Source organism: Cyprinus carpio, chromosome B15 (assembly GCF_018340385.1).
Source record: "Cyprinus carpio isolate SPL01 chromosome B15, ASM1834038v1, whole genome shotgun sequence".
Classification (NCBI taxonomy): Eukaryota; Metazoa; Chordata; class Actinopteri; order Cypriniformes; family Cyprinidae; genus Cyprinus; species Cyprinus carpio.
In genome coordinates this window covers 24,123,672-24,150,539 of record NC_056611.1, presented here as the reverse complement: position 1 = coordinate 24,150,539, position 26,868 = coordinate 24,123,672, and the positions used below count along the sequence as shown (strand labels likewise).

The following is a 26,868-nucleotide window of genomic DNA, read 5'->3' as shown; positions in this document are numbered from 1 at the left end:
ACATGATGATGCATTTGCCTCTGTGTGATTTGAAAGTAAAATGAAGTAGACTCGCTTGAGACTGCTACAGTTTCATACTCAGACAAACACTGCCGTTCATTCACATAAATCCTGACCCCAAGCCGGAGAATTTGACAGTGAAATCAGTGTTATGGCCTCTGGCAAACACAAAACAACACTCTTGTTTTTGTTTGGACCTTGTGCTGGCTTTCATTATGTTTTAACGATTTTCAATTTCCAAATACAGCCAAATTGCAAATCCATTTACAAATACATCAGTTTATTTGATCATGTAAAACACATATTCTTCCTTTTCACATAATCACATGAAAATGAGATCATCTTCAGTCTAATGTGGCCATACAGTTTCTACAGTGGAATTATGTGCTAATACTGCCGCTCTGTGGTCAAAGATTGAAAGCACCTCATTTAAACCTGCTGTACGTGACAGAGAGCTACTGGTTTTATTCAGGCCCGGCCCTCACTGCAGGGGCGGACTGGCCATCTGGACGCATAAAGTGACAGGTCCATTAAAAAGGTTCTCATAAAGCTGTCATTAACTATTTAAATAACAATTTCCCCCTCACACACTGCACTATAACCGTCTAACCATGTTCTAACATGAATAATGAGACACCATGTTCTGTGCTACTGGGGCATGTTGTCACAAAGTGTCAGTGTGTTTCATGAATTGTACCTTTTTTTTTTTTTCTTCTGGCCAATAACAATTTACCAACTACTTATTTGTAGATATACTCAGTCTCTTGTGTTGTAAAGCTTCAGATGAGTAAACTAGCAGGAAATCTCATCCCTCCATTCCTCCTGATTAAGCAATATGTCATGTGGACATCTGTTATCAGTCACACAAGCGCTGTCATGTGGCTCTGATTGACAGGTGGCTCTGAGGTGTGTGTACTTTGGATGGGTTAAATACAGAGAAGAAATTCTGAGTATGGGTCGCCATACTTGGCTGTATGTCACATCACATCACATCACATCACATCACATCACATCACATCACATCACATCACATCACATCACATCACATCACATCTATTGCTATCCATTAATACAGAACTACATAAAAAAAAATGATGGTTATGATTTGGTTTACCTTAAGGATGAATCTTGCCCTGCCTTTGCTTTTTAATATGTCTCCATTTGTTAGTCATCACCTGTTAAATGAAAAAATGCACTTTCAATAAACTCACCACATCACATTTAGACTAATTACTGTATACAAACTATTGATCATTAAGATTTTTTAATGTTCTTTAAAGATGTCTCTTATGCTCATCAAGGCTGCATTTATTTTATAAAAAATACAGAGAAATAATTAATATTGTGAAAAAATATTACAGTCTAGAAGAACAGTTTTATATTTGAATACACATTAAAAAGAATTTATTCCTGTGATGTCAAAGCTGAATTTTCAGCATTATTACTCAAGTATTCAGTATTGCATGATCCTTCAGAAATCACTCGAATATGCAGATTTGCTGCTCAAGAAACATTTATTAGTATTTGTATTGAAAACAATTGTGCTGTTGCTTGTTTATTTATTTATTAATTTATTTGATTGATTGATTGATTGATAGACTGATTGATGAAAAGAAAGTTCCAATGTACAGAATTTATTTTAAAATAGAAAAATTCATAAAAATTATAAATGTATTTAATTTCACTTTTGATAAATGTACATCCTTGCTGAATAAAAATATTAAGCTTCGCCATCACAGGAATATATTATATTTTAAAATATTCAAACAGAAAACAGATCTTTATTTTCCAGTTTGCTGGGGGGTGCAGTGAGATTAACTACACAAGAAACTACACAAGTGCACTGAGGCCACTGGAGGACACAGAAGACATCCTGAATGTCACACTACAGATCACCCTCTCCCAAATCATTGACATGCTAATCTACCAGATAATGCACAAAACCAGAGCCTACCAGGAAATGAGCTCAAATGAGGACACTGCAGAGACAATGTTGTCATTCTGTTGGATAACCAATGCAGATAAATGTGCAAGAATCATGAAGTCATAAGTTATTCAGTAAGGAAAGCAATTATAATTTCAAAAATAATGTCTAAAGTAATGCATTTGACAAAAAAATGTTGTCTTGTACATATTGCAATTAAAATAAATTTAAATTTAAATAAATAATAAAAATAAATGTAAATAAAAAAATAGTAGCCCTTTTGTTGAGTTTAGTTTAGCTTAGTTTATTTATTTTTAAAGCACATTTATATAACCAAAGTTGCCGAAAGTGCTGAACAAGCATAATAAATTAAATGATAAAAAGGACAGACTAAATGTATTTACTGTCACATTTGATAAATTTACATCCTTGCTGAATAAAAAAATTTAGCTTCACCATCACAGGAATATATTACATTTTAAAATATTCAAAGAGAAAACAGATCTTTATTTTTGTTGAGTTAAGGAAGCTAACTAGTTTATTAAATCAAGTGATGATGTGAAGATTTTAATTTTGTTTAGGAAGTCTGCCATTAAAATGAGATCTTTCTGTAAACTGGCCAAACCAAAGCTTTGGGGAAATTTATTTTCTCGTATATTGAACCACATAAAACGTTTTATTTTCTATAAGGCATGTAATATAAATGACTGAGACTTGTACACTTCTGTTACAGGATGAGTGTAACCAGATTCTGACGGCGTATCTGTGGATACGGCGGGGGTGGATTGACAAGTATCTCATCTGGAATAAGGATAACTATGACGGGCTTGATACCATCCGTGTACCTGCTAGTTATGTATGGAGACCTGATATAGTCCTATATAACAAGTAGGGCAGATTGGTATTTGTCGGTATTGGTATGGTCTTTTTTTATTTGCTTTTCCTTTTTTCCCCACATGGAGGCACAAGCTCAACACTTAATAAAGGCTTTTAACATATGAGAAACATTTGTTCTTGTTTTTATGGCCCTAATAAATTAATATTGTTAGCATATTAGTTAACATAGATGTTCTCTGGAAAAAAACTGCAGGCCTTCATTAAAAAAATCTGTAGATGAAGGTATGCATAATGAGCTCAAACACAAATTGAAGTCAAAGGAATGGCCCAGTCAAAATTACAGATTAAATTCAATCAAGAAAATCTGTGAAATGATTTGAAGAGGGCTAAGATTGCCCTAAAATATGATCAGTCTGGAGCTCTTTTCCAACGAAGAGTGTAGACTTTTTTTTTTACCCGCTGTAAAATGACCCAAACTGCTCTATTACTGTAATATTCTTACTCTTGTAGCGCTAATGATCACCAGGGGCGTTGCACAAGATCCCGGGCCCTATGCATAGGTAGTCTTGATGGGCCCCCATGAAAATATCCAGGTAAAATAAAATATATTCCAGACTTTTCAAAGGCCCTCTCTTCCTTTGGGGCCCTGGTAATCAGTACTGGTTTTACCCCCAGTCCAGCGCCCCTGATGATCACTTCACAAGCACTATGGATAACAACGTCATGATCCGTCATGATGGCCAGATCATGTGATGCTCCAGCCATCACCAAAAGCTCCTGTAAAGTCGATGTCTCGATCTTCCCCTTTGACGCCCAGCAGTGCCATCTGACCTACGGGTCATGGACCTACAACGGCAACCTACAACCAGCTTGACATTTTGAACGCCATGGAGAGCGCAGATCTCACAGACTTGGTCGACAATGTGGAATGGGAGGTGCTGGGAATGTCGGCCAAGAAAAACATAATTCTGTACGGCTGCTGTGCAGACCCTTATCTGGACGTAACATACACTCTGAAACTGAAGAGAAGGGCCTCGTTTTACTTGCTCCTTCCCGGTGTGATGACTCTGGAGAGATGCTGGCGCTCACCGTGTTTCAGCTGTTGTTGGCTGAGATCATGCCTCCTTCAGAGAATGTACCCCTTATAGATGAATCATGACTGCTGTAACATGGTAAAATTTGTATAAATACAAAGGTTTAATATAAAGGCATAAACTACATACTGTAACATAAACAGAGAGCATATGCTATTTAAAATTTAGCCTGGGAATTTTAGACATAGTTTTACATCTCATAGTTTATACATATTTAAGTATTTATTGCCCCTATAAGTAGCTTTGTGTTTCTTACTTTCTGTTAGTAGGTCTTACTATTGCTAACTATTTTTAGCTTGACTATAATTACTGCACACTTCTGAGAAGCTTTCACATTAAGTTTCGGCAACTCCTCTAACACCACTAGATTCTTTTTCAGAACCAGTTTCATTTTGTAAACACCGGAAACGAATGAACTTCAATTCTCACACGTTTTTAATTAGAATTCTGTGCTAAACTATTCTGACTGACAGTTTTTTTTACCGGCAATACTTACTTGATGCTGTGACATACTATTATTTTTTTTTTTTTAAATAATCTCATCATTTTGCATTATAATTTTTCTTGTTGAATAAATGATCATTAATGTAACAGTTATGAAACATAATAGCATTTAACATTAATTGATAATCTGTTATTCTGAACTTGTCAGTCTAATGTAATCATTTACTGGCAATATCATTGACACTAAACGTTTCTAAGCTTTCTCTTATGTTTTACAGGAAAGTATTACATAGCCACGATGACCATGATCACTGCATCAACTACTCTCATCATCTTTATTATGAACATACATCACTGTGGCCCTGAGGCCAAACCCATTACAACCTAGACCAAGAAATGCATCCTGCGGTATCTGGCCAGGGTTTGCTTTGTCTACAAAGTTGGCGAGAACTGCATAACCACACAGCCAGAGAGACTAGACCTTCAACCACCAAAACCGCCCGACTCCAACTGCAACATGAACGGCCAAGCTGGGTAAGATGACTTTGCGTTCAAAATTGAGAGAAGTCAGGATGCTATGTCTTCAAAGCTTCCAGAAGATGTCTCAGATCATGAGTCTGGCATGCTCACTGGGAAAACATCTCATCTGTCGCTATGGCGTGTGGTTTTCACCACAAAAGGCCTGTCCCAATAATAGATATGTATATACATATCTGTGGTCACAATACCCACACTAGTCATGGCAACTTGAGAGCATGTACATGTAACAGGAAGTAAGTGCACAAGACTGTCCCAGGTCTGAAAAATGGCAAAGTTCAGTGCCCTCAACGCACACTAAATCCACACGTGCCCTGAAATCAGAAGATTTTGAAGAAACTTTACAGCGTAAATTAATTTAATTAGGTATTACATATAATTTGTGTAAAAAAAAAAATAAAGTCTTGAACAGTTTTTGGTACAGATATGAGTGTGTGTATTTTATAAAACATTTGCAGCTGCTTTTTATCACTGAAATAAAAGCACCACAATTAAACTGTGTCTTAGGGACTACTGAGCAGAAACATTATTATTATTATTATTATTATTATTATTATTATTATTATTTTAAGTGCAAAGAATTAAACAAACAAAATGTGTAATTAAAGCTAAGTAAAAACTTTACTTGCATTTATATAACACTATGTTGTGTGTCCCATTAGTTAATCAGAAGTTCTGTGCACTTGAGGTCCTCACACCCACTTGAACCAAATAAAGGAAATACGTCATGTAAGTAGACAAGAGATCAGTGCAAAGACTACAAAGTGTGGGTATTGTGACCAGCTCAAATGCAATGTGGTGATCTGTTCACAAACCACTTTGTACTCGATTCAAGCCTGTATTAGAGCTGGCCACTTGTGACCAGATCATGAAATGCATATTAATACCAGATGGAAAGGCTTTAAAAGTGAATCAGTTCCTTTGCTTCTTTTAAATCAAAAGTCTTAAAGTAGACATGTTTTTCTTCTCTGATGCTGTCTACATTTCTGGCCAGAGATGCTTTCTTTCTTTTATCCTGCTATCCTGTTCCACTGTTATCCTGTTTACTATACTGCTTTTTAAATTACACAAAACCCCCAGCCGCATGCTGGTGCAAACTCATTTTTGAAGGCATTTTAAAGAGGAAGTACATGAAAAGAGGAAGGGTGCATTTTGTACATTGTTACTTGTATGCTGCTTCTGCAGTTTGAAAAACTAACGCTTCTGAGAACATCGTGAAGGGGTTGACTTGAGAAAACGGTAAGAAGCTCTCTCTTTAGTGCCATCCATATGTTCTATAATAGGCAATGTGTAGTTTGTTTAAAAAGGCTAAATGCTAAAGTATAATGTTGTTTTTTTTCTGTGCAGATTTGTGGAACACATTTAAAATGCATATCATCTCACGCTGTACAATCCTCTTTATTTTGATATGTTGTGTACAGGTATACATCTTATATTGTGGTTTTCAAAAGTTTTACATTTAACCTTACATTTTTCAGTTAATTATGCTTTTAAAAACATTATTCTATTCAAAATGCTCTGTTCAACTTGTTTTATACAAGGCAAACAACAATGACAAAAGCAACAGCAAAAACAAAGACTGGAACATCTCCTTCAATCCAGCAGAAGTTACTGCGGTTTCAGGATTATGTGCTCTCATTTCATGTACCTTCACTTACCCAGAGAAAGCTCAACCTAAAACTGTTCAGATCAATAAGTGTATAGATCCAACTAAATGTAAGAATGTAATTGAGATACAAATCGGAGGAAGAAAGCTAATTGAAACAGAACAGATTAAGTGGCTTGAACCTGATCATACCAAAAACAACTGCAGCATCATCATCAAAGAAATAAAAGAAGATGAAAGAGAATATAATTTCAAATTTGTGAAGCAAAGCGAAACTTTACATAACTCTAGTGTCAAAATCATCATCCAAGGTAATGCTTGCCTTTGTTTGGCAAAGTTAAACCGGTCCTGTCTTTGCCTGTAGTTGTCTTTCAGTTCTTTATTGTTTCAGAAGGATGTTCTGTTTCAGATGTTTTAATGATTTCATAATTCCAGCAGAGGAACTATGCTGGACATAATTTCTTAAATAAAGAAAATTCAGCATATAGTTGTGTTAACCACACTGCTGCGAGTACACTGCTACAATATGCATTTCATTGTATGATCTGAATATATACTCAAAGAATGACTCAAAAATTTAGACTGTGGTAAATGTCGGCAATGTCTAACTTCTTGAGTACATCTATTTGCAGACAAACCTAAAATGAACAATCCAGATCTCAGTGAAGGAGAGGAGACCAATCTGACATGTTCAGCTCCTTTTCCTTGTCCTGGAGCTCCTCCTGTAATAACATGGTGGATCAAGAAAATAGGGGGAAACATCATTTATCTAAAGGACAACATCACTCTGAACACCTCCGAAAACCTTTACCTCTCAACTTTGACCTTAACTCCAAGCTCTGACCTGCACAATGGCACTGTAGGTTGTGGCGTGAGCTACGGAAACAAAAACATCAGTACAAGAAGGACCCTCAAAGTCAAGTGTGAGTTTACAAGTCTTCATTTTAACTACTACAACTGACCCTAGACCATTACTTTAAAAAAATCAGAAATATAACAAAATGTTCAGTTCAGAAGAGCACATCTATTACTGTTGAGAGCAAGCTTCTTTCATCTTCTACTGTTTGGATGTTCTGTGATGATCAGAAAGTAGAAGTAGAACATCCAAGTGAATGTGCTGTCAAAACTAATGCAGTTTCTCATTTTCAGATGTAAAGACTCTTCGAATTCTGGGTAATAGCAAAGTGATGGAAGGTGACACTCTCAGCCTGAACTGCACTGTTGAGAGTCACCCACCATCATCTGATCCTGTATGGAGTTTCAGTGGAACCACAGAAACATTCATGAACCAAACCTTTGCTGGATCTTTAATGATAACCAATGTGAGAAAGGAGCATGCTGGGGTTTACGGCTGTACAAGGACATATAGGAACAAGACACTGAATGCATCCTTCACTATCAGTATCATTAGTAAGTACAACCAGATTCCATTGATAACCTAACAATGTCACAATCTTACAACATCACAAATTATGAAATGAAAATGTGTCAACAACTGTTGAAATACTGAACTGTGGCACGTAGATCCTTCAAACATCAAGAGAAGTTCACTGTGTGTATACAGAAGACATCCCTAAAGTCAAAATATGTCTTTACTAATTATAAAATCAAATTCATCATATACCAGGTGATACAAATAAATCGAAAGTGAAGGAGTCCTTCAGTCCTGGAAGTAATAACACCGCACCGAATGACACCAGAAATACTACAGGTAATACTGAGCATTTACATACTGCAGAATCTGCAAAAAAAAAAAAAAAAAAAAAAAAAAAAATGATTTAGCCATTTAGGACAGTTTTCTTGTGAGAACAACACTGCTCTCAACCAGTCAGATTTAGGGTGATGGTTAAGTTTAGGATTAGGGCTGGGATTGAGGACTGAACAAAATTCTTATTAAACTATATTTTTTCTCTGATTTTAGAGGCAATTTCTGGTTAGATATTAGGTTAAACGTTGTTCTAGAACAAACAGAAGATTCCAGGAACCTGTCCTACTTGGCCAAATCTAATACTCCCAACTCTGAACAATAGGTATTTTCTTCATATACTTTTATAGATATTACTAACAATTCTGTGTAAGTTCAAGGTATAATAGAAGATTTCTTGAAGAATTGGGACACCTCAAAAATACTCACATTCGTGGCGGGAATGTTGTGTTCGGCGCTCATCTTCTCAGTGGTTTTGTGTTGTTTGGTGTCTTGCCACAGGTAGGCCTTTCATTTACTTCCTTCTTCTCCTAAAAGGTGCCTGAAAGTTCATCAAACCACATTTGTCCAAATATTTTATAGCGTTTATATGTCTGCTTCATGTCTCAAGTCTCATCAGCTGAAACTATTTTCTTAACAGAGGCAAAAAACACAAAGTGCCAACTGCAAATCCGGACACTGAAGTCAATTTAGAGGTAAGACAGAACCAATATACATGAACCAATATCCATGAACATGAACAGAAGAACCAATATGTTAAGAATTTACATTATGTAAAGTTTTGACGGTTCTGTCAAAACCGTTTGCACTGGTTTTGACAGAATCTTCTAATGACTTCCCTGCCATAAATGAAGGTCAAAAGAATAAAGGTATGTTTTTTATGTATCAGATGGTGCCGACAGATGCTGCTCAGACTGGAACCAATGAGGAAACACCTCTTCATGGACAGCTTAATGGTGGGAACCCAAACACGGCTGGACCTACAGACGGAGCAGAGGAGAACGAAGCAATTGGGATGGATGCAAAAGAAACTGACTATGCCAGCATCGATTACTCCCTTTTAAAGAACAGAGCGCCTGAGGAGGAAGAGAAGGAACCTACTAGCACAGACTACGCTGAGATCAAGAGGGATAAGAGAAGAGATGAAAAGGAAAGGGCAGTCCTTCGGGATGGAGATGACCAGATTGAAACACAAGACCAGATGGAGGGAGAGGAGGAACTTTATTCTAACTCACAGGAGCTGAAATTTTAAGGAACTACACCCAACAATGTTACAATCTGTAAGATCATTTTTATATATTAAGTTCAGATGCTTAAGAAGTATAGAATGTATTATTTTTGAGCTTTAATGTGTTTAGCATTAATAGTTGGTTATTGCAACGTATGAAATTTCAATAGATTATACTCCAACATCTGTATATATATATGTATTTTTTAATTGTGTGGAAACATTTATGTCCCATTTTTTCAAGTTATTATTATTATTTTTTTTTCTGTATTATATGAATTTAAGGATGTTTCTGAGCTTTCTAAAACTGTTGCAAATTAATTTGAGTAAATTAAATAAAGTTTCTGATAGTTACCTTCAGCTTCATTGCTTTTATTGGTACAAAAGTGTCAGATTCATAAATAATTCAGCATTTAAATTGTTTATTGTTATACAGAGTTGTTATTTGTCAGCATATAGGGCTTTGGTGATTTGGCAATCAAGGATAATTTCTGAAACTTCTTTAAACGACACTTGGCCTAAAATGACATCTGTGGTTTTTGCAACTGACAGCTTGCAAAAGTAAAGATAAGTGTTGCAATAATTTCACAGAGTTTCACAGGCCATAATGTTTAATCCACAAAACCTGAATAATGGTGAAAAATATTAGCAGTGTCGCACAGCAAATAACTTACTGTGAAGCAACACCAGCATGAATAAAGTCAGCAAACAGCAAAAAAAATAACAGGCCTAAAACAGTAAATGTATAATTTACACATGTTGCAATGCATGCTGGGAACCTACAAACTTTTAACAGATCAACAACATTGTGCAAACATGTTCAGACTTACTCTATTTAAAGGAATACTGTTGGTCTAACACTGAAAAGTAAATCAAATACTTTAGGTTTGTCTAAAAGGTGTGTATGTTTTGATACAAGCTTTTTCCTCAGGATTTATAAATCACCTGCTCATTGTGTATGAGCAGGATTAGGTATTAGATAACAGAATTAGAATGTTCCACACACTACAGGGAATCCTTAAATAGCCTGTGAGAGTGTCCGTATCTCGGTTGTATGGTGTGGTTTGATATTTTCCACCATTTTTCTGTGGTCCACCACACTGGTTGTTATCCTGTATGATCTGAAAGAAGGTGCGTGATAGGATGGATGTAGTGAAAACCACATCAAAGTTCTTATTTTATCTACTCACAGTAAGATTCATTGTTACTATTTATAAAAAGAAATGTGTAAGTAAGTTACTTATTCTCATCTTCAGTTAGCTAGTAGTGTTATGCTTTGCATGCCAGTTTTGAAATTCAGAATATATTTGCTCTAAACTCTAAACTAAAATGCCTTTGACTGCCCAATATGGAATACATGCAACTGTTATGACCGTGGATAAACACTGCTCTATTTGTATAGTTAGTTTTTATATTTATCAGCAAATAAATTACATTTACTTCAAATTGTAAAGTTTTAAAATGTGAAAATGCATCAAATAAAATAGTAAAATATTTTTATAATTCATATTTTATTATTTACATAATAAAAATTGTGATGTTTTATGATTTGTAATAGAATTTAAAAAAACAAAAAAAATTGATACTTTATTCATTCTTTAAAAAAAAAAAATTACAGTACCATTTCAAAGTTATGGGTTTGAAAAAAATATTTTATGTCTCTAATATTTATTTGATCAAATAAACTGTTTTGATAGCAAAACAGTGAAATATTATTACAATTAAAATTAACTATTTTCTATTTGAAAATGTAATTTATTTAATGCAATGCTGAGTTTTCAGCAGTGTCCATCACACGATCCTTCAGAAATGATTCTAATATGGCTGATTTGCTACTCAAGAACCATTTCTTGTTATGATCAATGTTGAAAACGGTGATAAATGTTGTGATGCAGAGTCAGAGACGTTTGGATCCATTTGCAGTATATTTATTTAGAGAATGGTCAGACAGGCAGTAATCAGAGAACTGTGTCAAGTATGTCAAAGGATATCCAGAATCAGAAACAATACCAGGCAGAGGTCGGGGCAGGCGGCAGAGAATCACAGGCAGGATAAACAATCTAAGATAAGACACGGCAGGAACAAACACAAGGAGAACGCTCGGAAATGTCAGACTGGGCTAAAAAAAAAAAAAAAAAAAAAAAGACTTCGCAATAACTCAGAGTTCAAACTCAGTACATATAGGGGAGTGGTAATGGGGAACACCTGGCGGTGATTAGCCCTAGGCATGGGATTATGGGAAATGGAGTTCATGGGTACTCCAGCTGACGATCTTGACAAATCGTTTGTCTTCATAATTTTTGATGAATATAAAGTTCAAAAGAACAGCATTTATCTAGAAATTTTAACTTTTGTAACATTATAAACATCTTTACTGTCACTTTTGATGCATCTTTGCTGAATAAAAGTATAAATTCTTACAGGCCCCAAAACTGCTTGCAAACACTGCAAAAGATGTGTCTTTGTACATATTTGTAGATTAGTTATCACCTACCAGACATGACTGATGTGTTGAGGAGTCTTAACCTGCTGGAAACTCTAAAGCTTGAATCCATAGAGAAAAGCAACATTTCAGATATAATAGATGCATTGGAGTACATGCTGATCAGCAGAATCAACATTGCAATCATTGGGGACAGAAATGCAGAAAAAGAGACTTTCATCAACTCCCTTCGAGGTCTGAGCCAAGAAGATGAAGGAGCCGCCCACTCTCCATCATCTGCTGCCCCAGAGGAACTAGCAGTATTCCCCAACCCAAAGCTTCCTGACTTTTGCCTCTGGGATCTGGCGTCAATCTCTAGTGACACAACTTTTGAGGCTGAGGATTATATAGAGCGATTCAAAATTAACTCCATCATTATCTCATTTACAGAGAAACCTAGTGTTAACAGTGTGGCATTGTGGAGGGAAAAAAGATTGCTGCAGAAAGAAACAGTTTACTTCGTCTTACTATCATCCATGAAGGATACAGAGAAAACACTGGAGGTGAAGAAGACAGCAAGCTTAGAAGTGCTCAAGGCAGAAGGTGTTTCTGGTACAACCTTCAGCTTTGGAGAAGCTGGAGTTTCTGAAGTTTTTAGAAGTCATGCGAGGTGACCTTCCAGAGATCAGAGTGCATGCTCTTCTTCTAGCACTTCCTACATTCTCCAACTCCTTGGTCACTCAGAAGAAAGTTGCCTTCAAGGCACTGGTGTTGGCTGCCGCCTTATTATCCAGTGGCGTTTCTGCCATTCCCGTACCTTTGGTGGCCTCCGTGGTAGACGCTACTGTGGGCGTACAGATTCTGACCAAGGTCTTTGACCCAGCCAGGCTGAAGGCCTGTGGAGGTCAGCAAAAGTGAAGTTAAAAGACGACTCACGGAAGCCGAGAAAGACAGCAGCACTGCAACCACCAGACTTGTGGAACTCGCCATGCCGAAACATGCCAGATCCGCCAGCCGATCTTTCACTATTATGCTGCAGACACTCAACCCTGCTATTGACGATATGGGTGCTGATGCAGAGAAGGTGGTTGCTACGGTAACAGGAGAGGGACAGTAGATTGAGCAGTACTCATTACACAAACTTACATCGTGATCTTTACAAACCATTTGGACTGATACCTTAAATGGGCTATAGCTATACCATTTAAACACTCAATAACACTCATTATTCAGTTGATTAATATCCTTTTAAAATTAGATTTCAGTGCAGTTCATTTTTAATGGTATATCATAAATGCTCATCAGGGATGCAAATTAATGTCCCCTCTTTTTTATTTTAAAGTAATTAAAAATATAATAAATAGTAATAATACTATTGTAACGTGCAATATAAATCTCTCATCAGATTTACACAAATAACATATTTTCGATTCAAAATGTCTATTATTGCCAAAAGTTGACACGTTTGCTGGTATGTGCATAAAAAGGTCTGTATAGAGTTGATTTGCATGAGAATGTTGTTTAGACTTATTTTAAGGGCAATGGTACACTTCTGCTATTTAAAAAACAAAACAAAAAACAATTAAAGATCAGTTCTGTTTCCTTTTCTTGCTCTCTTTCAGTGTCTTACATGGTCATGAACCCATGGATTTAATTTAGCCTTTCATTTCCTTCGCATACTGCACTGCTTTTTACATAGTCAACAGTTCAGTTTAGTGTGTAACAACACAACACCAAACCTGTACATGTGAATTACAGTAAGCATACAGGAAATACAAAGACACAAGCTACAATACATCTGTATGTGTTTCTTCCCTTCGGTTTAACCACAAACTAACTACTGACTGTACAAAAAGGCGAGAATTAAGGTCACATTAGTTCTAGCAAGAATTTTCCGAGATTTATCATCACAATACTGATTTGAATCTAATCTGCATGGAATAGAGCAACAATCGATGTACTGCACATTATTGGGACCTGTTTCATGTACTGTCATTCTACACTGATTCTGTGTTCTGCACTTGTGGTTACTACTGATAAAAATAGAAATAGGCGTGACCCCTCGTGGTTGTACTTATAATTGTTTCACTTTGGCAGCTTTTTTCCATTAGGATAGTGAACCAATACTATGCAAGAATATATCCAAGAATATAATTTCTTTATTCTAATTAGCAGATATCCTAATTGCAAAGATATGGATCTTTCAGTTGCACTTTATTTTACAGTATGTGTGCTTATATGTACTTACCTAAGAAACTACATGATTAGGTTTAGAGTTAGGTTCAGGGTTGGTACCTAGTTATTCTAATAAGTACATAGTATGTACATGGGGAAAAGGACTGTAAAATAAAGTGCTACCGATCTTTCTATGATGGATTTCATATCATAAAATTTCAACATAGAATTATTCAGCTTCCATATCCCCAGATAATTTAACTTTAAGGCTAATGACTTTATGGTAAATAACAACAGCAGTCAATATGGATGTATAAGATCACTAGAATAGAATCCCTGTTCATTCTTGGTGGTATCTCTCCAAGAAGATATTCAGAACCAACTGTCAGATCTTCTCCAAAGTGTTGTTTGTGTTCTTTTAGGAAATCTTTGTTTTTGCACTCTCACCCAACATAAACAAATAAAATGATAATGGGTCTCACTGGACAGGACACTGGCTTGCCTAATCTGTGAGCTACAGTACATCCTCCACCTCAATAATTTTTTTCCACAAGTTCAGACACCACTCCTTAGCAGGTTTCCTTCACTTTGACATCAACATTTTTGGTTTCTGTCTCTGGAACTCCGTATAGTTGTAGACACCACCTCTGAGTGTAGCATTCTTCTTCAACTATTCTGCTTTGCGTATAAGCTTTAGCACTTGCCTGTTCTGCACCATTGGCTATTAATTCACCTTTGCACTCCTGTAAGTCCACAATTTCTGCACGGAAAAGGTGGGATGATTTCATCTCTTCACTGGTGTTTAAATATGTTTTAATCATTTTTTTTAAGGTCTCTCTTGTTGTGTGCTATGACGATGAACTCTTGAAGCTTTTTAAGGAGCTTTCTGATGCTGGACTATTTATTGGTGTCTGACCATTAATTAATTATTTAAAAAATACAGTGTTCTTTCCATTTCCTTAAAAGTAGAAATCATCTTAGAAATAATATGTAGGCCTAGGTTCAGTGTGGTTTGGTCATTCAGTAAATTGTTAGATTACAGTATATTCTCTTATGCATGGTCATAAACACATCCTGAACATCCTGAGAGATTCATGTTTACTTTTTCCTGCTGCACCATTAGTCTGCTTATAGCAGCATGTTAGACACCTCCATTAAAGGGGGTTTTATTTTCTGAACTAACCACTGCCACAGGAAGTGAGCTTCACACTTAGATGACAGTATTAACATATCTCTTTATCTCTACAAAGAATGTGTGATTTTTGCCTATTTCTTTAATGTCTGTAAGTTTAACTATGCAAATATGACAAGTTAGAAAAAAAACTTGGGTGAAGTTCTCTTGTTGTTTCTCGGCTGGAATGATGGTGCAGAAGGCTTGATTTGTTCACTATTGTAATTGCAGGTTGAATAAAATTCTGTAACAAATAAAAAAAAAAATAAACACACACACACACACACACACACACACACACACACACACACACACAAACACACACACACACACACACACACACACACACACACACACACACACACACACACACACACACACACACACACACACACACACACACACACACAGAAAAACAATTGTAAGTAATTACCAAATTGCATGTTGCCAAAATAACACTTTTGGCATGCAGTGATGAACAAAAAAAGGAAGGAGAAACAGACTAACAGACTACCATCTGTGACTACAAAAATAAAAAATTTCACCCACACACAACGACAAACACCAAAAGTGCTGTTAGGGCTTGTTCTGAAGAAACTGGAACTCAAATGAATAATATAACTGTATTTATTTCATTAGCAGCAGACCGAATGATGCTTCCTGAAGAGATTCGTCTACTTTTATTTGGTGTGTATTGTCTATTATATACTGAATGCTTATTTTTGTAAATGATTGTGCTAATTTATTGGTATACATAAAATATCTCTGGTGTTGTTTTTTCTTGCAGCTCTTCTTGTGGGCTCCTGCATCAGTTCAGATGAAGTCCTTATAACTGTACCTGAAAAAACAGAAACTACTTATGAAGGGTCATCTGTGATTATCCCCTGTTCTTATAAAAAGCCGAATGACAAAACATATACACTGCTGTGGTTTAAAGATCCAATTTATCTCAAAGACATGATGTTTAATGGGACTATTGTATACAGTAACACAGACAAACGTCCGCAGTCTCTGGATTACTCCGGCAGAGTGGAATACATCACTGATGCAACACCACAAGAAAACCAAAAATACTGGATAAAATGTGATTTAAGAATCACCGATCTGCAAAAGACAGACAGTGGGAACTACACATTTAGATTTATTGGATCAGACAAAAGGTTCATGAGTAAAGCTCTGTCTCTCAAAGTTAAAGGTGAGCAAAAAATTATTGAATGGGATTCATAAAGGCTGTTTTCTTATAAAAAAATCTGTCATCATTAATTCACCCTCATGTCTATCTGTATTTCTTTCATCTGTGGAACATGAAATACATGTTTTTTCAGAAAGTTCATGCTGCTGTTTTTATTTAATTATTTATTTTATTGGCTTTTAGCCTTTATTATTCTCCAAATATGAATAAACATGTATTTTAATCACACAAATAAAACTACGACAGAGTGATCATCTGTGAGAATATTCAGAAGAATATTATGCAAAAGTCCTTGATTTTTGTCACTTTTGGAACTTTTTTTTTTTTTTTTTACTTAGAAAAATGTATTTTTTCTTACAATTCTGAGTTGCAAGATATACACTCAGAATTACAAGATACAAACTTGCAATTCTGAGAAGAAAAGTCTGAATTATGTGATGTAAACTTGCAATAGTGTGAAAAAAGTCAAATTTTGTCACAGAATAACAGGAAATAAACAATTGTGGCTTTTAACTCACAATTCTGGCCTTATCTCACAGTTACAACATTTACAAGTTTATTCATCAGAAACTGTGCTTTTCTTCTCAGAACTGTGAGTTTATATCTCACAATTCTGACTTTTTTCTCAGAGCTTGAAATTGCAAGATTTTAATATATTTCTTTGCTGGAGAAAATGTAAAGGTTCTGGATCACCTGTTCTCGCTCCATATTCTTTTCAGACAATCCTTGTAAGGTGCACATTGAAACATCAGAGCTGAAGAATCCACTCAATGAGTCAGAAGAATTCACTGTTCGCTGTTCCACATTTGGTTCCTGTGATTTTCATCCTGAGTGGCTCGTCCACACATCAGGACAAAAGCAAGAATGGACGTCCTCCTTGTCGACTGATATGATTATAGAGACTGAAGAGGGAAAAGAAGGCAGAAAGGTCACCAAATTGAAGCTCAAAGTGACATGGAAGGATGACAACAGGATTCTGTCTTGTCGTCCAGCGAAGAGTGAGGACAGCTGCCAGATCAGGAATATCACACTGTTTGTGGAACGTGAGTGTGTATAGCATGTGTTTATGAACAAATACTATATATTTAGTGTACACAGACACTGACTGAGCATTATTCACTCCAGCTGCCCACTTCATCTCTTTTCTTCTCTAGATGCACCTCAAGAGACAAAAGCAACAGTGAGCTCTGAGGATGTAAAGGAGGGAGATTCTGTCACTCTCTCCTGCACCAGCAGAGGTCGCCCTGATGTCAGCTTCTCATGGTTCAAAAAGGAGAACATAGAAAAGTCTCAACAAATGTCTGACTTTAAACTAACTAATGTGAAACCAGAAGACAGTGGAGAATATTACTGTGAAGCTAAAAACAAGCATGGCTCAAACGAATCAAATATCATTGTAATCAATGTGAAATGTGAGTTTTATATTTTATGTAAACAGATGATGGAAAACCAACCAGAATGATTCATCTGCTCAAATCATTTTTAAACATTATTCTAATAATTATTTCTTGTAATTGTGCATTTCCTGTGTCTTCAGATGGTCCAAAAGTGGTCACAGTGGAACCTCAGGGCAGCATTAATGATCTTAAAGAGGGAGACAAACTGACACTTAAGTGTTTAGTGAAGGAAAGTAATCCACCAGTCAAGCAGTTTACATGGTACAAAAACTCCCAGGTGCTACAACAAACCAGCGAGACATTAACCATCATTAAAGTGACAGCAGATGATACAGGATCTTACCATTGCAAGGTCAATAATGGTATTGAAACAGCGGAGTCAAATACAATTACAGTATCTGTAAAGTGTAAGTATTGCTCTTTTCATTTAACATGCTTCTGTTAAATATAAAATCAATCTACAAACTAGCAAACTAGCAAAATGATGTAAATTTTTCGTATCAAAAACCATGTTAGAAGCTAAGTCCCTTCACATAAATTAGTTACAATTACATATTTCTACCCAAATCTGCAAGAATATTTGGTTATATTATACTAGGTGTGACAGTACTCTTCTAAATTTAGACTTTTCTTGTTTCTCACAGATTCACCAAGAAGCATTAAAATAGAGGGCACAACCTCTGTAAAAGTGGGCACTCCACTGACTTTGACATGCTCAGCTGACGCTGACCCTCAGCCACACACTTACAAATGGAAGCACACACCTGGACTGTCTTCTGTCCCATTATCAATGGAAACTACACAGTTAAACATTGAGAAAGTGACCATTCAACATGCAGGACTGTACACATGTGATGTTACCAACGCTATTGGCACAGGATCAAACACCACTCAAATTAATGTGCTTTGTAAGTCTGTTTTACTCTAAAATCCATATCATAACTAATCAAAGTCAAATATTTCACAAATAGTCAAATCATTTTGTCACTTTTTCTTTCGAACTCTGCAGACCCCCCATCTAATCTCAGTTTGACCATGAAGAGGGAAGTGAGAGAGTTTGACGTGATCTCCATTATCTGCACGGTTCAAAGCTTTCCTGAATCACACTTCACAGTGACAGGACCTCTCGGTGGTCTGAGATATATTCAGGACAATCGAAGAAACATCACTGCATCTGCAGACATGCTGACTGTCTACTTGAATGTCACTGAGTCAGATGCAGGAATGTACACATGCAGAGCAGAAAATCAAGAGGGAAAATATGATGTTAAAAAAGAGCTAAATGTGTTGCGTAAGTAATAATCACATTTTTTATTTATTTAAAAAGATGTTTGAAAAGGACTTTTGAGGGACATGAGAAGCTTCAATTTTACTTGAAAGTGACCAAACTGATTATTAGGAGTTGGAGCATTACTTCATTTAAATAATTTCATTTCATCGTCTTATATATCATTTGTATATAGATGCACCCAAAAATGTGACTGCAAGAATTAAAGGAGAACAAACATTTGGGAATGAGCTGACCCTTACATGTGAGGCTCGCGCCAATCCTGCTCCATCCTCATATGAGTGGAAGAAATGCTTCAATGGACAGTTAAATAATTTTGAACAGAAACATGAACAGAGACTACGCTTTCTTTCTCTGGAAATCTCTGACTCTGGTCAGTATGCCTGTATTGCTCGTAATTCCATTGGAAAAACAGAATCCCCTTGTGTAGAGATCAAGGTGAAATGTGAGTACTCTTTTCTACTAGTTATTTGACACACTTCAGATTTTAGAAGCAAAAATGCTTCTTCATTTATTAATTTTTTTTGGAATTGGACTTTTCTGACAGATTTAAGATTGTCATATGTTTCTGATTAGTTTAAGTCTAATGAATGACTTTGTTAATATTAGATAGATTGGTTAATATTACACAGTTCAAATTTGTTGTCGGCCATGACCTTCAATTACAATATAACAATAAATCTCATAATTAATGCTTTCCATCTCCCTAATGTTATGAATATTCACATCCGTTTGACTAGACGCTCCAAATATAAAAATTGTCCATAACGTGACAACTTTAACTCAGTGGAATTGGGAGTTTCCAGTCTATATGACCTGCAGTGCAGATGCTTATCCTCCTGCCACAGTCTACAATTGGTACAGAGAGGAGGACAACAAGACCGCACTGTCAGAACATCAGAACTTCACTGTTCAGCCTCAGAACCCAGGAATGTATTACTGTACAGCAGCCAATGCTATCGGAGAATCACGATCCAAAAACATCATGTTATTTACCGGCAGTGAGTATGAAATAACGCATAAAAAATAACACATTTTTAAAAGATTATCTGCATAGTTATTCTAGAACTTCTTCCGCAAGACTGTAGATATGGCCCTCTTTCTACAACTTCCTCTTTGTCGTTACCATGATGACCAAGCAATTTATTTACCAAACATTTTTAAGGGGTCATATGATTTGCTTTCAAGTTTTCTTTTCTCTTTGGAGTGTTACAAGCTGATTGTGCATAGATAAGATCCCTGATATTCAAAGAGATATTCTTTATCAAAGACTCTGCCACGCCCCCCTAAAATGGCTCATTCAAACACGCCCCTACATGTATACGTCACTATGTGGAAATATTTGCGTAATGCCGGCCAAATGTTCATGCAAAGAAAGAAGGCGTGGTTTCAGTAACCGCAGTTAGTGTTGAAGCAACCATGTCAGAGAGATGCTGTGTGTATCTAGTTGAAAGCAAAAGCACTTTATTTTGGCCTTCTGAAAGTAGATGCATTTAGGAATGTTATAAGATTACTTAAAACAGACCAGCAACGCATTTTATGGACGACCGTTTCGTGAACCCAGGAGATGAGGTAATATAGACTTTGCTATGATAATCTACTGTAAGTATGTTTTGTTATTAGTTTAAGTATTTGCTATTGACTGTTCAAATGCAGAGTTTTGCGCGTTGTGTGTGTGTATGTTTGAGAGAGAGAGACCGGGTCACATCACAGAGTCAGCTGTCTTAATCATTTGTGGCTTGTGTACTGCAAACACATCAAGCTTCAACTCTGTTCCTCTTTCGGGCTTGAACTGAGAGAGAAAGTGTGGAAATTTTTAGTTGTCTTTACATTTATTTTGAAAGATGTAGCTTGCGATTATTTAAAAGGGGCATTACATTTCTGATGAGTGCTTGCGATGTTCGGCCAATCACAATGCACTGGGTCAGTAGGCCAATCAGAGCAGACTTTGCTTGTCGGAAGGCGGGACTTTGTAGAAAACTACTCGTTTGAGAGAGGCAGGGCATAGAGGAACTACAATTAAAAAAGTGAAAGTGATGTGACCTACAGCCAAGTATGGTACCCATACTCAGAATTCGTCCTCTGCATTTAACCCATCCAAAGCAGTGAACACACTCCCGGAGCAGTGGGCAGCCATTTATGCTGCGGCACCGGGGGAGCAGTTGGGGGTTCGGTGCCTTGCTCAAGGGCACCTCAGTCGTGGTATTGCCAGCCCGAGACTCAAACCCACAAGGGTTAGAAGTGAATCTGGCTAACCATTTGGCCACGACTTCCCCTAAAAAAGCTGTGGCCTGTATTAACTGTAATACTAATGTACAGTATTTGAAAAATAGTGTGTTTTTTGAACATTATAGCATGTCAACATATTCTGTTACACCAAATACACAAGATAATGATCTTTAAAAAAAGCATCATATGACCCCTTTAATGATATCTTTTAGGGCGTGGGATTATTTTCTGCATATCATTCTGTGAAACCTTAATGAAACCTTTATGAAAGCACAAAAATACCATTATTTTTAAAGATATTTAAGAAACATGCTAAGTTCACATACTTGTTTCTCTAAAAACAATGCTACAGCCAGTTATTCTACTTTGAAATGTGCGTTTCCGCCCCCCTGCCAATTAAGCACTCCGGGTTGCAAGCATATGGTGGCCATGAAAGCCAAAAAACAAACTGGGTCAGAGATTCTACCCGACCTAATATGCCTCGTCATCCATCTAAAAAGCTGTACTGTATGATGAGAGACATGTTAAAACTCTGATAAATCAACTCATCAAATTACAGTGCAGGGCTTGTTACTGTTGTACGTCCTCATCTGGCAACCGGCATAAGCGTCAAGTCTTAGGAGGAGGGGGAAGAAGAAACACCTTTTTGTAATATTTTTAATTTAGTGTAATATATTAACCACTAGCTGCCTATATTTCATACTGCCCGTTTTTTTTATTTAAAAAAATAGTTAAACTGCACATTGTAAATTAAAGCCATATTCTTTAGCATTTTGTAGTTCTTTAAGTGGGTTTAATGGGGTTAATTCATAAATTTGGGTTAGATTAAGTCATGCAGGGTTGTTTTAAAAACAATGTGTTGTTCTCTCTCCAAACCTCTCTTAATTTAGATAACTCTCTTACGGTGTTCTACCAGATCATCTTACCCATCATTCTCCTGTTGATTCTTATTGTTGTGGCCATCTTTCTGATACGCAGGTGAATTCCTCTTTCTTTTTATAGATGTTAAGTTAAGAATGTTATTAAATAAGCTTGTATCATTTATGTGCATATTAGTAATCCTATTAGGTGTTGATTTTGAGGTTGTCAGTTATTCCAATTATTGCTCTTGTTATTTTACAGGACTATCATCAAGGCAAGATCAGATCAGCAAAGTGGAGCAGATAATCCTTTGTGCTTTTTTCCTGTATTCCTGTCACGCTCTTCTACAGTGACAAACTTACTATTATTGGTTATTTTAATTATGTTGTTTCAGAACTGGGCTACTTACAGTGTAATATTGAAATAATCTTAATATGCATTTTTTTAAACAATGAATTATATCTGTTGGCTTAATAAGAGTTCAATTCTGTTTTGTTTGAAATATTTAAATACTTAGGGATCACATAATAATACCCATGAGAATCTGTCAGTGGCGGGCATTACTGATTCAGGCTATGGAAGAGTTAATCAGTCACGTCCGACATCCAATTCCCAAGATCCTACTCGAACACAGGACCCTAATCCAAGGTAATAGCAGCAGAACTGATGGAGACATCCACTATTTGTAATGAAATTAATTCATTCTTTTTTTTTTCTCTTAAGGCCGAAATCTAATATCCACACAGTGTATGCTGCTATTAAACTGCCACAAATGAAACAGGTGAGAGAACATTGTTCTTTTCTTGAAATGTCAGTATCACAGACAATTTTTATGCTAAGCAAGTTGTCTTTTTTTTCTTCTTTTTTTTTTTTTTTTTTTTTTTTTTGTTAAAGTCCCCAAAACAACAAAAAAATGGAAATATGGACAATGACACCCTAAACTATGCCACTCTTGATTTCAAGGGGAAAAATGAGCCAGAAAAAAGGTAACACACATAAGGAATATTAAAATCAGAAGTTAAACATAAGTTAGAACTTTATGAAATCAATAAATTCAATGCTTATTTAAATATATGACAAATGCACTAATGATGCTTTTAAATGTATGACTGATTTTAGAGTACCTGAAGGGATCAGCAGTCTATGCTATGGTGTCAAAAAATAAGCAGACAATGGTAAGACTTCACAATATGTCAGAATATTAAAAGTTACACTGTGTAGTTTGTGGCCCTCTAGCAGTTGAAAAATATAACTGCATGCAACTCGCGGAAGAATATTGTTTTGGTCCTGCTACAACTCAGAGAACATTTGTTTTATTATTTTATCCTCTTCCTAGAATTTCCAATCAGAAAATCCAGATTATGAAAATGTTTCTTCTGCGTGTGTGCCAAAACTCACAAATATGGACTGGGAATCTGATACCAGTGAAGAAGATGAAGTGAATTACTCCACTGTGTCTTGTTCTGCCAAATCTGCTGTTAAAGAACCCAGACATAAGCAGAAGAGCCGCCTTAACAGTTCAAGCTCTGATGACGAGGACGGAACTGAATATTCAGCTATTAAAACATAAACACAAGGAGTTTCCAATTTAAGTATTAAAACTAAGTATTATATCCTTTATCTGTATTATAGTTATAAATGCTGTGAAATATATTTCACTACATTGTGTGAAATGCAACAATATAGCTTTGTAATTTCATTTAACATTTTGTATTTGCCACTGCTGAACAGTCAAGCTGAGAGTATTTGACTGGTTGCATAAAACTGTGAATTAAAAACAAAAAAGTCTCCTGGGCTCAGTGATTTCAAGTTATGCCACAAGTCTGTTATAATATGAGAAGCAAATAATTGTTCACAAATAAGATAATTTAAGATGAAACTTTAATTGGGCAATAAAATAACTGAATCATATTTAATAGTCATATACAAAAGTAGTAGAGAGATTTTTAACAATCAGCATAATTTACATATGTGACCCTGGACCACAAAACCAGGCATAAGTGTCTTTTTTTTTTTTTTTTTTTTTTTTTTGAAGTTGAGATTTATACATCATCTGAAAGTTGAATAAATAAGCTTTAGGACAATATTTGGCCAAGATACAGCTATTTGAAAATCTGGAATCTGAGTGTGCAAAATAAATAAATAAATAAATAAATAAATAAATAAATAAATATTGATAAAATTGCTTTTAAAGTTGTTAAAATGACGCCCATTGCAATGCATATTACTAATCAAAAATTATGTTTGATATATTTACAGTAGGAAATATCTTCTTGGAACATGATCTTTATTTAATATCCTAATGATTTTTGGCATAAACGAAAAATAGATCATTTTGACCCATACAATGTATTGTTGGCTATTGCTACAATATAGCTATTCAACTTAATACTGGTTAGATATATAATTCAGAGTGATACTTCAGAGCTGTTGTTTGCTCAACCAAACTGCCTAAAGGATTTTATATTCCAAAGATAAATGCATATATTATAAAAGCATGCTACGTATTGTGTTAGAAGGCATAATATCTTGATACTTTGATGCTAGATCTGACATGGTTGATCCTCTTAAAAACGCTATAGTGGAACCCATTTTTGGTTTTGACATGTAGCTTTTTCATCAGACATTTCCATATGTTGCCTTCATCCATGTTGATGTAATCAGCTTCATAATCATAATCCTTATGGAATATGTCAAGAAAGTACAAAGCCAGAGATCAGTAATTTTAGTAAGAATTTGTCAAAGAATCTATTTCCAGAGTGTAACACAGTAATTGCAGAAATAAACAAAATACTCGCTGAGTGGGATTTTGGCTCACTGAGGTGCATTTTTTTCTTTTTTTTGCTATTTCATTTAAATACCAATTATATTTTGTTACTTTTGAAAAATATAAAAGACTGAACATCCACTTATTAGAGACTTACATGTGGTTCAAATTTGCTGTACCTCTTTGGTGATGGCATTCGAGGTTTGGAGAAAGGCTTTTTCCCCGACTCTGTACTTGAATCTTTTGACCTGGGAACAGATGTTATGTGTAAGAAAAAGAAGCTGATCCTGTAAGTTTTAAAAATGCCTGTAAACTTTTGTTTCATTTCATTTTAATTGATGACAGCTCCAACATCTTTTAAATAACTTTTAAATGAAGTTGCAGATTAAAGATTATATAATCAAGCATCAAAGACAGCAAATGCATGCAAATCATATTGTAAGCATTGCTTACTTCATATCATCCAATGAACAGCTACACAGCCAAATATGGTAAGTGGTATGGCAACTTGTATTAAACATCATCTACTTTTTTCTCAGAATATCTAATTAGCTTTTGTTGAAGTCTGAAGTTATAAATGGATCAGTTAACGGAAATAGACAGAAAGAGACAAGTCTTTGAATATCATCTTCTCATTTCATTTACAACAACTATATCAAAATCAGCAGTATTTAGTTTATGAACAATGAAGTTCAATTTTGGAATACCTGGCTTAAAGAAACATAAACAAAGAGTTACCTTTGTCTCTTCTTGTATATGATGACTACAAGACGGATACAAGCCAGAAGGAACACAAGTGACGGTGTTAGGATGTAAAGACCAATAATCTTGAATCCAGTGAGCACTGGGTCTGCCTCATGATGGAAAGGGGGTAAAAAATTATTGTTATTTTAGCACACAACTGATATTAAAACTGACATCATAACTGATCTGAAAGACAAGGCAATGGTATGAGCTATGAGCTACAGGAAAAAAAAAATAATAATAATAAAAAACAAAGCACATGTTTCTTTTCTGGATTGGATTCACAAGATTTGGAGAGCAGGAGAATCAGTATATATAACCATATGAATGATGATATATGCGTGGGACAAAATGCTAATAAATTACTCACTTTGCACATTTAAGACAACAAATGCCATAATCTCTCTTCCAGAAAATTTTGCACTACATATCAATTTCTTCCCATGGTCTTCTTTTGCACCCAGAAAGGTCATGCTAGAATAGATGATCTGATCTAAACCAGAAAGAGTTTTGTTCCACTCTGTGATCTGCATGTTCTCATAGTTCCATGTGATGTTTGGATTCTCATTCTGGCAGGAATGGTAGAGAGTACAAGTGAAGTTCTTTGCGATGCCCTCGGTGACATCTGCCAGTTCAGGCTCAATCGATATGTTATGATGAACACCTGGAATTGAACTGAAATCTTGTAATAGGTCCAGCTTTGACATTTTAACTGAACTTACAGTTAATATCACACAAAGCTGTTCATGTTTGTGTTTACTTTTATCTTTTGTAGCTGTCACAGTTATTCCACCATAATGTGTTACTGAACACTCAATAGTCGAATGTACTGTCTTTACCACACCTGTGATCTATTTGATCAGATCCTTCTATACTGTTCAGAGTAATGGCTGGTTTGCAGTATGGACACGTATGGAAAGTTGAACATTCTACTGTGATGGTGTCAACTGTCCTTTCACCTCCAAAAATGTTTATGCTGTGCTGCTGTGGACTTGCTACAAATAGCAGAAATGTCACACTTAAGCTACACACTCTCACAAAAAAAAAGTATTTACATACCTTTGACAAGGATTGCAGAAGTGACATCATAAAATGTGTAGGTGCGAGACCCAATGTTTTCAGGGTCAATCCATGCATATAATCTTTCTCCATGGTGGGATGGTTCCAGGTTTTTGATCTGCAGACTGCAATCCCTACTTGAGCTTTTATATAAATCAGTTTTTCCTCTGAACTTCTCAATGACATTG

The 26,868-nt window shown here is 35.7% G+C and overlaps 2 protein-coding genes and 2 pseudogenes across 3 annotated transcripts; all 4 read left to right on the top strand.

The window, feature by feature from the left end:
- The first annotated feature begins 1,121 nt into the window (after nt 1–1,121).
- LOC109098769 lies at nt 1,122–6,054 on the top strand (annotated as a pseudogene).
- Nucleotides 5,491–9,729, top strand: LOC109098982 (sialic acid-binding Ig-like lectin 14). Of its 2 annotated transcripts, none has more exons than XM_042739938.1 (9): nt 5,491–6,075; nt 6,184–6,257; nt 6,378–6,753; nt 7,075–7,365; nt 7,592–7,852; nt 8,070–8,153; nt 8,528–8,648; nt 8,788–8,842; nt 9,037–9,729. In XM_042739938.1, exons 2-9 carry the CDS (start codon nt 6,204–6,206, stop codon nt 9,397–9,399), a joined length of 1,605 nt encoding a protein of 534 aa, XP_042595872.1. In that variant the 5' UTR covers nt 5,491–6,075; nt 6,184–6,203; the 3' UTR covers nt 9,400–9,729. The 2 variants fall into 2 exon arrangements, with proteins under 2 accessions (XP_042595872.1, XP_018968086.1); XM_019112541.2 differs by having other exon boundaries at nt 5,495–6,075; nt 8,522–8,648.
- A 1,445-nt stretch (nt 9,730–11,174) lies between these two features.
- On the top strand, nt 11,175–13,145 carry LOC109099078 (annotated as a pseudogene).
- A 1,393-nt stretch (nt 13,146–14,538) lies between these two features.
- LOC109098770 (B-cell receptor CD22-like) lies at nt 14,539–23,588 on the top strand. Its single transcript, XM_042739936.1, has 17 exons — nt 14,539–14,745; nt 15,783–15,830; nt 15,931–16,338; nt 17,055–17,378; nt 17,490–17,747; nt 17,873–18,139; nt 18,377–18,640; nt 18,742–19,023; nt 19,196–19,465; nt 19,761–20,021; nt 22,140–22,227; nt 22,372–22,480; nt 22,628–22,758; nt 22,834–22,891; nt 23,005–23,096; nt 23,230–23,285; nt 23,447–23,588. The coding sequence occupies exons 2-16, from the start codon at nt 15,794–15,796 to the stop codon at nt 23,273–23,275; spliced, it is 2,895 nt and encodes a 964-aa protein (XP_042595870.1). The 5' UTR covers nt 14,539–14,745; nt 15,783–15,793; the 3' UTR covers nt 23,276–23,285; nt 23,447–23,588.
- The last annotated feature ends 3,280 nt before the right edge of the window (nt 23,589–26,868 follow it).